Source organism: Staurois parvus, unplaced genomic scaffold (assembly GCF_062004578.1).
Source record: "Staurois parvus isolate SC_StPar_1 unplaced genomic scaffold, SC_StPar_1.0 ptg000066l, whole genome shotgun sequence".
NCBI classification, from domain to species: domain Eukaryota; kingdom Metazoa; phylum Chordata; class Amphibia; order Anura; family Ranidae; genus Staurois; species Staurois parvus.
In genome coordinates this window covers 10,205,716-10,219,408 of record NW_028317862.1, presented here as the reverse complement: position 1 = coordinate 10,219,408, position 13,693 = coordinate 10,205,716, and the positions used below count along the sequence as shown (strand labels likewise).

General features: G+C 38.1%; 1 protein-coding gene across 4 annotated transcripts in view; it reads left to right on the top strand.

Moving 5' to 3' along the window:
- Nucleotides 1-13,693, top strand: part of TGFBR3 (transforming growth factor beta receptor 3) — a 326,559-nt gene that overhangs the window by 264,300 nt on the left and 48,566 nt on the right. For all 4 annotated transcript variants that reach the window (XM_089668928.1, XM_089668931.1, XM_089668930.1 and 1 more), the window contains 3 exons: nt 1,303-1,602; nt 6,620-6,737; nt 11,602-11,640. In XM_089668928.1, coding sequence (XP_089525054.1) covers nt 1,303-1,602; nt 6,620-6,737; nt 11,602-11,640 — 457 coding nt within the window. The remainder of the gene's footprint in view (nt 1-1,302; nt 1,603-6,619; nt 6,738-11,601; nt 11,641-13,693) is intronic.

Sequence of the window (13,693 nt, the reverse complement as noted above, 5' to 3'; positions counted from 1 at the left end):
TTGGATGGTTTACTCTCAACTCTTGTTCTGATGACAACTTTAAAAGTTTGGGTTTCTCTTTGTTTTCTGTCTTGCTGGCAGTAGTCACTAAGAAAAAATGGGTTGAATCTCCCCAGCAGGGACACGGACCGCAATAAAAACTTGACACAGGGTCTAACCTCTCCCCCCTCTAGCCAAAACTAAAAAAAAATATGTTTGCCTTATATACCCTTTTAACAGAGGATGTAAAACACTGATTTGTTCCTGCTGATCACCCCTCAACAGCAATATGAATGTAAAAAAACTACTACAGAATGTCATTGTGTTCTATAACACTCTGATCCAGCTATAAATTCCAGCAGAATTGCTATAAAGCCCAATTGAAATGTGTTTATAAATCTATTTAGCTAAGCTAGGTGTGCAGCAAAATGTTAAATGTCTTACTTTTGTAATGTTGGTAAGAAGTAAAGCTTTATAATTATCAGGAATCATGAGCGTACCACTTGCTGAGCTATACATTTGACTAAGCAGGGGAGGGAAAGTTATTTATTTCTTCTATACTAGCTGAATATCTGCAAAACGTGGCTGAAAAGTGGTGGTGTATTTCAAAGTGACATGCTAGACAGTTAAACCATCTGACAATTTCTTAGCTCTCTCAGGGACTGTTGGTACAATATCTAAACTTGGGTTCCTGGTACTGCACACCTGCCATGGCCATCCCCTACTGGATGTTTAAACATGATTTTATGTTATGGAGAAGGCCAGAGAAGTTATTGAAGCAAACAGATGTGAGAACACCCCAAACTTCTAGGTGGACAGCAATTATAATAGAGAGATTTTTCTGTTGAAGCATCTGAGACATAAAGGAAGACAGGAGCAGACTCAGTTATCCTGCCTCTAGGAAAAATACAAATATCACATTTGGGTGCACTGACCCTTTTATTAGTTAATTAGTGATGTGGTTCAACATATTTTTAGAAACAATTTGCATATCAAAATAGCTGAGTAGATGCTTAAACACAGTTTTCAACACATGCTTTACAATGTAAATGCCTCTGCATAAAATTATGAATAGTGTAGAAGAACAAAAAAAAAACAAACAAAATAAATTTCATTGGGCATGAATGAAAAATTATGTGTCTCTTGCTTCACACGCCACAAAAAGATTTTTTTACTCCCTCTAAAATAGTTATTCTATGAGAAATGTTTGAGTGTATGATATTTATTGATAAGTACAAATATTATATTGCCAGGGGATTCCACAGCAGAATCCTCTTTTAAAGTATGACATCCCCAACATTTTTTCTTCTTTCAATTTTCAAGGTCTCCTTAACCAAAGCAGAGAAAGATCTGAGCTTCATGATCCAGACTTGTTTTGTTTCTACTTCCTCCAATTCTGATATGCTAAGTGAATATACAATCATAGAGAACATCTGTCCTAAAGATGATTCTGTCAAATTCTACAATGTAAAGAAACTAAACTACCCAAAGTCCCAAGAGCAAACAGAAAAGAAACGGTTCAGCTTCATGTTTAAGTCTATGTTTAACACTTCTCTGCTCTTCCTGCATTGTGAATTGACCTTATGCACAAATAAAGATGGAGAGATGGATAACCTACCCAAGGTGAGATTTTAGATTTGTTATGCCATTTGTTTTTGGAGGTAATTAAGTAGAATAAGTCGCTTTCTTTTGTATGGATCCAATCCAAGATCAATGAGTAATTAGTACAAAAACCTGACCATGCAGCCAACTTCCTCCACTCTGAAGACAAATTAGCTTTTAAGCAATTTAAGAAATATTTTAATAGCTACCTTTGCCTCTTATTTTTGAACCAAAGTAGAGAGCAGTTAAAAAATATAACAAGAAGCTTATAGGTCATTAACAACACCGTAAATTCATACAATGATCCTTTTTACAATATGATGACAATGATATTGTCATGTGAGATAATTTATGTGGCTTATGTATATGAGTATATTGTTCCTTTGTTTCTCCTGAGAAGCACCATCTATGTTGTCTACTTACACTTGGTGGAAGCTGTATCGTTTTATTTAATTCCCCATGGGACCGAGTGCATATCAGATGTGGCCATGTTCTGTGCAGTGGCCATTGCGGATTAAAAGCATCTATGTTAATACTGGCTGTATCTTCACCACAGTTTGAAGCCAAATTTATGGGCATTCCTGTGGTGGGAGGTACAACTCCCTCTCTAAGCTTACTGTTCATTTACTATTATAATTGAACAAGCAGCAGTGTAGTGGCTGTGTGATAGAGCTGCTGTGATTTTTTTTAACATTGGGCACAGTATATCCTATGATACACAAATACATACATTTATAGACAAATATTATTTTACAATTTTATTAATTCTGTTCTTGAAACTACAATATCAAGTAGGGTCATGTTTTAAAACTAATGTTTGAGCTTATCATATTCTGTAATTCATTGACGTGTTTATCCAGTTAAACAAAAACCTTTAAAACCATGCTAAGACTATTTATTTGAAAAAAAAATGTTCAGTTTGTGTTTTAACACTTGAGAATAATACAGAAACAAGTTAATTTGGTAAATGCTTGTTTAAGTCAGGGGACAGGAAAAGCAGTTTTAATTACCCAATCATTCCCCTATGCTCCAGTGGTGGACTATTCCTTAGTGTTGATGACATCAACAGTCAGAGTTGATGACATCAGAGGACCTGTGACTGCTGGACCATTGGGGACAAGAGGCTGCAGGGGCTAGTCTTGCAGTGCAGAGGGAGCCTGCAAGGATTGGATAAGTAAAACTGCTTTTCTTATTCTCCAAGACTTAAAGGAGCATGAAATCCATGCAATGTGGGGCAGCCCCACTGCAAGGGAATAATTTTACTTTCCCTGGGGTTTAGCTTTAAAGTATATCTAAATAAAAGCACAGATATGTGATATATTATAGCTTACCAGTCCATAGATGTGGTGGCTGCATTTGTTTTCTTTTTATAGGCTAAGTACAGAAAAATATCTGTTGATCCTCCCAGAAATCCAGATGTTATATGCCATCCCAGCTATGGAGATGAGAAGAAGGGAAGTGTTTGTGGTCCAAATTAGGAGAGTATCCTAGGGTGACAATTCTGATACAGTCAAATGACTAAGGCCCCTTTCAGATGGATGGACTCCGCCCCGATCAGCAGGGGATCAGCTCATAGATCCCCTGCTGATCAAGCAGAGTGGGCTGATGACACATCCATGTCTGCTCAGTTTATGCAGAGCAGCCATGGACAGAGTTCACTCTACTCTGTGGGTGGCCAAGAGTTAACAGACTCTGCTGTCTGTTTACACACAACACTCTCCATTCCAATCCCCCTAAATGGAGGTGGGCGAATCCCCTTTCATTTTTTTTTAGCAGACCTGATTGGACTCGGGGAAAGGTAGGTATAAACAGACGCAAGTTGGTTTCCACTTGCCTATCTATAGGCTGATTAGACCATCCAATCAGGTCCACCTGAAAATCTGACAGGTGGATCTCATCGGACCCACCGGTGAAAGGGGCTTAAACATTGGCACTTTAGGATAGGAAGTGTGTTACTGGCAGCATCACCAGATGAAAATACATCCTCCACATCTACGGATTAGTGCTCTGTATTCTATTACATTATAGCATTCGGGTTTAAATAAGCTCTGATATCCTAAGTGCTAAATGTATTTCTGTATTTTTTGGAGTATGTGTTATTAGGGGTAATTGCACATCCTAGCTGCTTGCCTCTTGACATGGCACTTAGCCTTAATTTTTAGTGTAACCCAGGCTGTGAGCGTTCACTGCATTCCTGAAATGAGCACTTGCTGTGTGATAATAGTAAGAAAATCAGATTGTGTTTGAGGGCAGTGTGGAAAACCACAGCAACTCTGAATGCATTTATCTCAAGTGGAGGTTCATGCTGCTAAACTGAAGTACACGCGCTGACAATTATGTACCGAGTTACTTGTGTTCAGAGGTGTGTTTTGTTTCATTTCTTTAAGGAAGAGGGGTTAGGACTTAATACTGTGCTTATTCTGTTCTTAAACTTGAGAGTGTGGTCATTTGTGCATGTGTGAACTGGCCATTCTAAGGTCAAGCTTTCTGCAGAGCCTTCCATAAACTATAAGATTGTGACAATAGAGAGGGTAAGGGTGGGAAACTGGAAGCAGGAGACATGTGCTGGCTTAAGCAAGGGAACAGTATCTGTTCAGACAGGATTACAAACCCGTTTGATCACGTGTTCCATCTGATGGAGGTCTGTCATGGACAATCATATCTGGGTGAAAATGTCTGGATCAGATGATTGGTATCATGCCTGTGTGTACCCTCTGCCTCAAGAGTCAAGCAGGCCATAGATTATGTGACTCATCATGGAAGGAAGGAAAAAAAAATCACTCGCTTACCCCATCAACACAGTCAGTGTTGATGGGGGAATCCTTCCCACAGTGCTATTGTGTTCTGCCGGCAGGGAGTCTTCCTGGTCGGCAGGAAACAACGATTACTGCTATAGCCACCGGCAGTAATCGCATATAAAAAATCTGACAGGCTTGTTGTATCCAAGTTGATTGACAGATTGACTTAGGTACAACAGGTCTTCCCATAGATGGATCGAATCTTGGAATCTATGGCCGGCCTAAGGGTTCTAGAACACAGGCTGTGACTAAGTACAGTAAGTACACATTATCATTATATATAATATTTTCTGTGAATCAAAATATTCAAGAATTTCATCACAACTTTTTATTCTACCTGAAATATAATGTACAGTATATGTTCCCGTCATATTTATTCCCTCTAACGCTACTCTCTATTTTCCTTACTACTTCAACAAGGCTGTAAGGCTTTTCCAGGTGTAAATATATATTACAGGTTACACTTTAAAGGCAAAGTCCAGCATATACAAAATAATAATAAATACACATATATTTGCAGGAAAAATTAATATTTACAATTTTTTTGTAAATCAGTCTTCAAAGCATTGAAGCATCAAAGTGGATTGTGAGTGCAATGCCAGGCTCCTGCAGACTCTTCTTCCAGCTCCCTGCCCATACTGTGGTATGGAATTTAACTTAGAGAGCTGGAGGAAGTGTCAATGGACTACGAGAGATCACCATGTTTGTGTTCCATTGGGAAATACAAGTCTGTATGCCAATGTAGTACATTGCAGTTCATTCATTCACACATCTCTGTGGATAAACGGTGTGGCTGTGTAATCAAAGCCCCGCACAACCACATGTCAATGGACTGCGAGTGATCACCATGTTTGCGTTCCATTGGGAAATACAAGTCTGTATGCCAGTGTAGTACATTGTAGTTCATTCATTCACACATCTCTGTGGATGAACAATGTGGCTCTGTAATCAAAGCCCCGCACAACCACTTGTCAATGGACTACAAGTGATCGCAATGTTTGTGTTCCATTGGGAAATACAAGTCTGTATGCCAATGTAGTACATTGCAGTTCATTCATTCACACATTTCTGTGGATGAACGATGTGGCTGTGTAATCAAAGCCCCGCACAACCACATGTCAATGGACTGCGAGTGATCACCATGTTTGCGTTCCATTGGGAAATACAAGTCTGTATGCCAGTGTAGTACATTGTAGTTCATTCATTCACACATCTCTGTGGATGAACAATGTGGCTCTGTAATCAAAGCCCCGCACAACCACATGTCAATGGACTACAAGTGATCGCAATGTTTGTGTTCCATTGGGAAATACAAGTCTGTATGCCAATGTAGTACATTGCAGTTCATTCATTCACACATTTCTGTGGATGAACGATGTGGCTGTGTAATCAAAGCCCCGCACAACCACATGTCAATGGACTGTGAGTGATCACCATGTTTGTGTTCCATTGGGACATACAAGTCTGTATGCCAATGTAGTACATTGCAGTTCATTCATTCACACATCTCTGTGGATGAACGATGTGGCTCTGTAATCAAAGCCCCGCACAACCACATGTCAATGGACTACAAGTGATCGCAATGTTTGTGTTCCATTGGGAAATACAAGTCTGTATGCCAATGTAGTACATTGTAGTTCATACATTCACACATCTCTGTGGATGAACGATGTGGCTGTGTAGTCAAAGCCCCGCATAACCACATTTCAAAAGGAGAAGCAGCTGCCAGGGAGAAGAACCCCTACACTTTTTCATGGCGGGGGGTACATTTGCAACATGTTACACCTTAAATAGGGATGTAAAATAGGTAGGGTTAGCCTTTAAGCTCACATTTAGTTATTCATGCATTTTTTAAAAAATGTAAATTACCAAGTAAATTACCCACATGGATCCATCTGTTTTTTAGTCTAGGACCTAACAGAATAAAACATTTTAATCCATATATATATTAAAAATAAGGGTAGAACAAAAAACAGAAAAAAATGAGAGATGTCAACCATTAATTATTCATCCCTGAAATGTAACAATGCTTCTGACTGGTTGTTTTGGGCTAGGTGATATATGATATGTTAACTTTTTTTAATTATGGATGATATGTGGCCACTTTGGATACAAGTGGTTCTCACTAACAGTGCATACTCTGACAGCCTCACATAATGTACCAGGTCAGTCTGACTGTCTTTGAAGCTTGTAAAGATGCTTGGCGCATCCCGACCTGACCTTTTATGCTTGTCTTTCAGTGCATTCCTCCTGATGAAGCCTGTACATCGCTTGACAGCAGCATGATACTAGTAATGATGAATAATAAGAAGTCATTCACAAAGCCGTTAGCAGTCATCACAATGGAGAAAACTTCAGGTAATTCAACGTACTCTCAAAATCCCAGGAAAAAAAAAAAACATTTTTTCTTAAATTTTCACTGAATTCTTTATGAACTGTTCTTTATTAAAGAGATATTCTCACACAACTCAGCTGTTACAGGCAATTGTATACACCAGCGTCCTGTGCAGACGTTATAGGATGGTATAACATGCTTAAAATATTTGGGCTGTAGGATTTAGCTTGATGTAAACAATTCAGTACCAAAGATATCCTTAAATGGGGATGTAATTGAATTTTGCAGAGAACACTGTGCAAGGGCAGTACACTTATTCACTGCACAATGTATTAGTCTATGAACTAGAGCAAGGGCTGATAATTATCACACATTTAATATAGTAGCTTTATACTATTTATATGATACGTGACATAAATGTTGCACAGTACCTGCTGGCGTAGTGCCAAGAGGGATTTATTACTGTCAGATTGTGTCATGAAGCTGTACATAGTGTGCATATGGAGTAAAAGCAGGGCACTTTGTAGTTTATAGCAAAGAAAAAATCAGATCTCTGTGCAGTTTGCTGCAAGGCAGTATTGGCTAGCACATGGAATGGAGGCATATATTTGTTTTAATAATTTCTGTTTTATTGAGTTTTCATACAATATTATACAGCACCAGTAGACATTGTATCAACAAAAACTGGCAATATAAAGTAAAAAAAAACCTGAGATAAGCTCTACTCTTACAGTGCAGTGCCACAATGCGTGCTTGCCAATAGAGGTACATATAATATAATAGGAAATATAAATGAATACCATTATTGCTATGAATATAGATTCAGCATAATGTAGGTCACACCTGTATCAGGCCTAAACAACAGCAGGGAATGAGTGATGAAATAATGTGGGGGGTGTCTATGCCCTAAGTACTGGTTGTGGGGTAGGACTGACAGCCTTTAGCGGTGTGAGAATGGAGAGTCCATGATCACCTGATCTTCCCCTCTAAGGGTGTTTCTACTTCAAGAATCAGTGGCCATGTCAGAATTCTCCAGCCACTGGGATCCGACTTTGTCATATATAGTTGGGCATCCTTGGCTATTGTAGGAAGCTGTATACAGAGGAAGATCAGAGTTATCAAGGGATGCATTTCTCTATTGGATTAATATAGAATTACCATTGCAACATCTGCATAGCTAAATGCAATCAAGTGTTAAAAGGAAACATACATGCCACACATGGTAGATAGATATTCAAATGAAGTGACAAATGTGTAAGGTAAACTGTGTACACAGTAGTTACTAGTGTTACATTCATTTCTTAGAGGATTTATATATATATTTTTAGATATACTGTATATGTGAATGCAAATTGACTATAAATAATCATGTTAGTGCATGTGACTGTTGTAAAGCCTTTTTATAGGTATAACATTTATATGTATATTAATATGCATTGATCATTTTATTATATGTGGGTTGTACCCCCTGCTTAGTAATAGTGAACATTGGTAGTACTTTACTGGTCCTCTCTTTCTGACTGTAAGACTATGGGTGTTATTTACTAAAACGAGTGCAAAATCTGGTGTAGCTCTGCTTAGAACCAGCTTTTTTTTCAATGACAGGTTTTCTTTAAAACCAACAATCCCTGTGTAATTTATGTTACCTCTGATGTCCTTCAGTCAGGATCACTGCTTCATTCCCCAATATTGTGATTGGGAAACATTGTGTAGATCTTTGCGTTCAGCAAGGATGGGGAAAAGTACTGGTCCTACTCCAGAGTAGATAGCTCAATTCATCATTTAGACATGCATTGGACCATATAGGGCAGGGTTTCTCAACTAGGGTTCCTCCAGAGATTGCTAGGGGTTCTTCCCATTGACCACAAGTGTAAGGAGCATTTTTTCCATTGACCAACGCATTAATATATCATGAGTTGTGACTACATTGTACATTAAAGCACCAATAGAGGAGTTTGAGAGATTTTTATATAACGTTAGCTGACTTTTCTCTGGTTCTGATGTTTTAATATGCAACCTCAACTTATCACTATATATTCCGTTTACTTTATAAGTTTACATTGAGCTCACCGCATTCGAATGTATATCTTAAATACTTCAGAATGTCTTTAGATTCCTTTCAAAATGTTTTATACACTGTGGTTACCATGATAACGAAAATCACTTTGTAGATGGAAAACTTTTCAGAGTTGAAAAGCCAGCCATTATATTCCCAGGAAAGTATTTACACACAACAATAGCACGAACACATCTCTCTGTTAGTGGGGCAAGATTAGCAGTGTTGCTGATCGCTGTGACATTTAGTGATAACAGTGAACAGGAAGGAATGTAACAGTGTGAGATAGTTGAATGCAAACATATCTGCATGGAAAGCTTTATCTCACTGCTCAGAAAGAATATGCAAACCTTTCATGTACGTGAGCACAAAATCTGTGCTGTTTTCTCATTCATTTATTGTTTATTCTTACTATTATATCAGAAATTTATTCCTCAGCCTGGTGGAAGTGTTATAGCATGGCAGTATTTCAGAAGAGGGCACTGTCAGAAAACGTCTCTGTTATAAAACAGCTATTGTTAGAACAGGTGACTGTATCAGTAGATGATACTATCCATATAAAACAGTTTGTTAGAACATGGAATACGTCACCTGACACAATCACAACAATTTGATAGGTCATAACAAGTGATCTGTCTATATGTTATAATAAGATTTCGTCAGCACACCAACAAGCTTGTTTCACAGTGAAAAGCTCTTTATTCTCGTATGATTGCATCGAAAAGCAACATTTCAGGACTACACAGAGATCCTTCCTGAGGCATGTGGTCATCTTTTATGAACACATTGAAAAGCAGCCTTTTCAGGAGCACACGTGGACTCTTCCTCCGCCATATGGTCATCTTGTGAATCTTATGGAAAAGCAATGTTTTGGGACCATGAGCGGACCATTCCTCAGGCATGTGCGAGATAGAATGTCTGCATGGTCCCAAAAAGTTGCTTTCGTATGTGATCACATGAGCATAAAAGGGCTTTGCACATTGAAACAAATTTGATGGTATGCTGGTGGCATATCTTATGTATGTTGTAAATCCTGACCAGTCAGGAGTCAGTTTCAGAACCCTTTTGACCACATGATTGATTCTAGTAGGGTGTGCAAAAGGAATACATGCTCTGCCTATATGTTAGAACACACTTCTCAGCACATTTACCATATGCATATGGGAATGCTACCCTGTGTATAGGCTCCAGCCCTTTGTCAATGGCACCCATCATTTTTGTTAGTAATAAGAATATTAAAAGCAGAGTTCATGTCTACAGTTCATATAACTGTAGATATTTGGTGCTACTGCCTCTTACAGTGCTGTGAAATTACATTTTTGATGAGGAGATAGTAGGGTTAGTACCAACCTTGGGAGAAGATGATAGCAGTTGTGGAGGATTATCCATAAGCAATATACTGTATAGGACTGTGGTCATATACTTTTGGTCAGTTTGCATGTGTTGGAATGGATACAATATACTGCACACATGGGGGATGGTTTACTAAAACTGAAGAGTTTAAAATCTGGTACAGCTGTGCATAGAAACCAATCAGCTGCCAGGTTTTTCGTCAAAGCTTCATAGAACAAGCGGAAGTTAGAAGCTGGTTGGCTACCATGCACAGCTGCACCAGATTTTGCACTCTCCAGTTTTAGTAAATCAATCATAGTTTGTTTATTCACACTAAGAATAGTTCACAGCTCTGTGACCTTTTAATGTCTTGGATCACTTTTGAAGGACTTCAGAGAACTTTTTTATTTCAAATTTTGTGCTGCCTCATTTTCAAAAAAACATTATACTTCATTTGTTGGCACTGTGTATGCAACACTGATAATTACTATTTAAAGGTGATATACAAAGGTGCTGGGTGAAGACTGGTATAGATATATACTGTGGATTGTGAATTCAGTTGCTACTCAGTGTATCTGTCAAGTGCATACTCTTCTGCAGTGGGATTCCTAAAGCCATGCTTTCACTGGTCCTGATTGGCACTGCAGTCTCATGTCACGTGAGTCAGTACTCTTTCATAACAGTGTCAGGTAATGTCATTCAGAGGATAAGGAAATCACCAACTGTAGGAATTTATTTACCATTGCAGCCAGCCAGGGAACATGAATGCCATTGAGAAGTCAGGCTAACTATGCATCATAACAATAAGACAGATTGCAGCTGAGAATCTATCTTGGTCTATAAGCCTTGGATTTCAGCCCATTTTAAAACAAAATATTGAATATAAGCTCCTAAAAACATATGCATATTTATATTTTCATACTGTTTAACATATGGCAATGTAAAAAGACATATACAGATACAACACATACAAGTGTCATCATTGCTGACTTTTTAATCCTCATATCTTTAATTTGGCATTTTCCCACATTGTAAAACACTGCAAAATCTGTTGCAGGTATGTAAATAGTAATTATAAGTTAGGCCGGCCATAGACAAAACGATTTCCTTTCCTGCAAGCATGGGTTGCAGTAAAGAAAATTGCTCGATCTCCCCATCAGTTCCTTCCCGTGGAGCCATTTTGTTCGGGGGGGGGGGAAGCACAGGGGAGCCATCCCCACCAGGATAACACAGTGATTATTGCTAGCAGCTATAATAGCCACTCACAATAATCACATGGAAAATCCGGCAGGCTGGTTGTACCAAAGCTGATCAAGTTGGGTACATTCAACCTGCCCATACATGCTTTGAATCTAGGCTGGTACCTGCTGAACTGGCCAAGATTCCTGGATGAGATTCGAACCATCTATGATCATCTTTAGGTTTATGCTATTGTATTTAAATGTGCAAAGGTTTGACATTTATCATCTTATTATTTTTTTGTGTTGTTTTTTAAACAGATACTCCAAGCAATCCAAACCGTCCAAGTTTACCTCAACGTAAGTGGTATTATTTATATTCATTATATACCTTAGTGTATTTTCTATACTATTTTAGTTGTCATTTAGTAATGGGGGCTAGCTTTTGCCTTTGTCTGTGCTGTAGTTAAATACAGTTAGAACCCAGCCTAGATTTCCTGTGCACCATTGGGTTGATTATACTGTCTCCTATCACAAGTAAAAGGTGTGGTCACACAGTTTTGTATAGCTGTCATACATGAAGTAAGTATGTTTTTGCCAAAAAAAGTAAACTTACTACTATTTTATTGTTTCAAGTCCACATGAAAAATAAACATCATAAAATAATTAAAGAGGCAGATGGTTACTTCTAGAATTTTTCTGCTTGGTTGCCATCCTATTTGACCTTTCTACAAACCCTAGCTTTGTTAGGATAGCTGTATACAGTATCTTAGTGGATGGACAAAGATACATCCACAATTTGTCTGTTCAGAGACCTTTTTTGCAGCTTCAGTTTACATTCGGCTTGTCTTCAAATGCATCTTCATGACTAAAAAATGGAAATGTTTTGAACACCTCCATGATCATGTAAGATTTTTTAAACCAACCAGGCTAGTTGGCTAGTGGTGCTTTCCAGTGGCCATAGACATGAGATTGTCAAGGTGCAGAGGTTATGAGCCTCAAACACAGGCTCCCAGCCACTGGTCAATGCTATTCAGGACAAATGAGAGTATAATGTGGAACTACACTGCATCTGACAACCAAAAACACTATTTTACTAATTTTTAATATCCAAAGCAAACTCACCCATCCATATCTCTATGCTTTTTTTGCTGAGAGATCACTTTGAAGAACACCCTAGCGTTTCTGGCTGCAGAAGGCAGGGAGATGTTCTTAGCTGAGAAAATTCTTTCTCTCCTCCTGAAGACATAATTTGCCTAGGCCTAGAAAACAGGGAGTAACTGAAGAAATTTGAAATAAAAAGTTTAAAACAAGTAAATAAGATATACTTTCCTATCGATTTACTAACGCTAGCAGCATAACGATTACAAATAGTGATTGTTGATTGAGAGTGAAGTTCCACTTTAAAAATATAAATGTCCTGTTTCAAAAATGTACACAGTGTTTAAAACATGCTGTAAAGTGAAGTTTTTATGGACTTGCCTACTGGTTTTTAAATGATGCCTGAGCCACACGCAAAGTAATATCACTATTGTGAAAGAGGTTTATTTTTTTTTTTTTAGAGATCTTATTATAGGTCTTATTTGGAAGAGATACTGGATAGCACTTTGCTTGGATATTGGGCCTCATGTAGAAAACTGGAAGGAAAGGATCATATTTGCCCTTAGCCTCTAGTCATATGCTTCCTTTTATATATAACCCACACCGGAAAAATATTTTTACTTTAGAATCAAGCTGGTTGCTGTAATTAACACCACAACTTTATTTTTCCTCCAGATTTGCGAGTAGTTCCATTGTGTTTAAAACAAAGCATTCTGATGATTGTGTAGCTCCATTGACTCTGTATTATTAGACTATTGCGGATATTCCATTTAAATAAATAGAATGAATGCCCTAAAGGTTTTGAAATAAAATAGAAACACACTTGGATATCGGCAAAGGGTGTCTCTGTGACTTATTCAACTAAAGGAAGTGTATTTTTTTGTCTGGATTTAATTTCAAACATACACGGCAATGCCAAATTTTGAGAACAATGGATTCTATTTCTGTGATTTTGTGTCCTTTGCCTGACATCACTTATTTCCAAGCGGTTCCGCTCTCCACCTACAAATGGGAAGAGGGCCAAGTAGGTTTCATAGGTTACAGAATGAAATTGGCTGGAATGGTAGTACACATGTAGGAATAAGTGATATTTCCTTAAATCTTAGTACTACTGTCAGTGCAGCATTTAAAGGCCATTGCTGTTAAGTGCTTCTGCAAAAATCCATTTTTCACGGTGCTGAATTTAGACGTGTTCCGAAGGCCCTGATCACTCTCAGCTATGTGGGAAGGGTTTTTCTACCCCAGAGTATGTCGATCTGTAAAGAAAAAAAAAACACAGACATGCTAGTATAGAGTATATGATTTATTGACT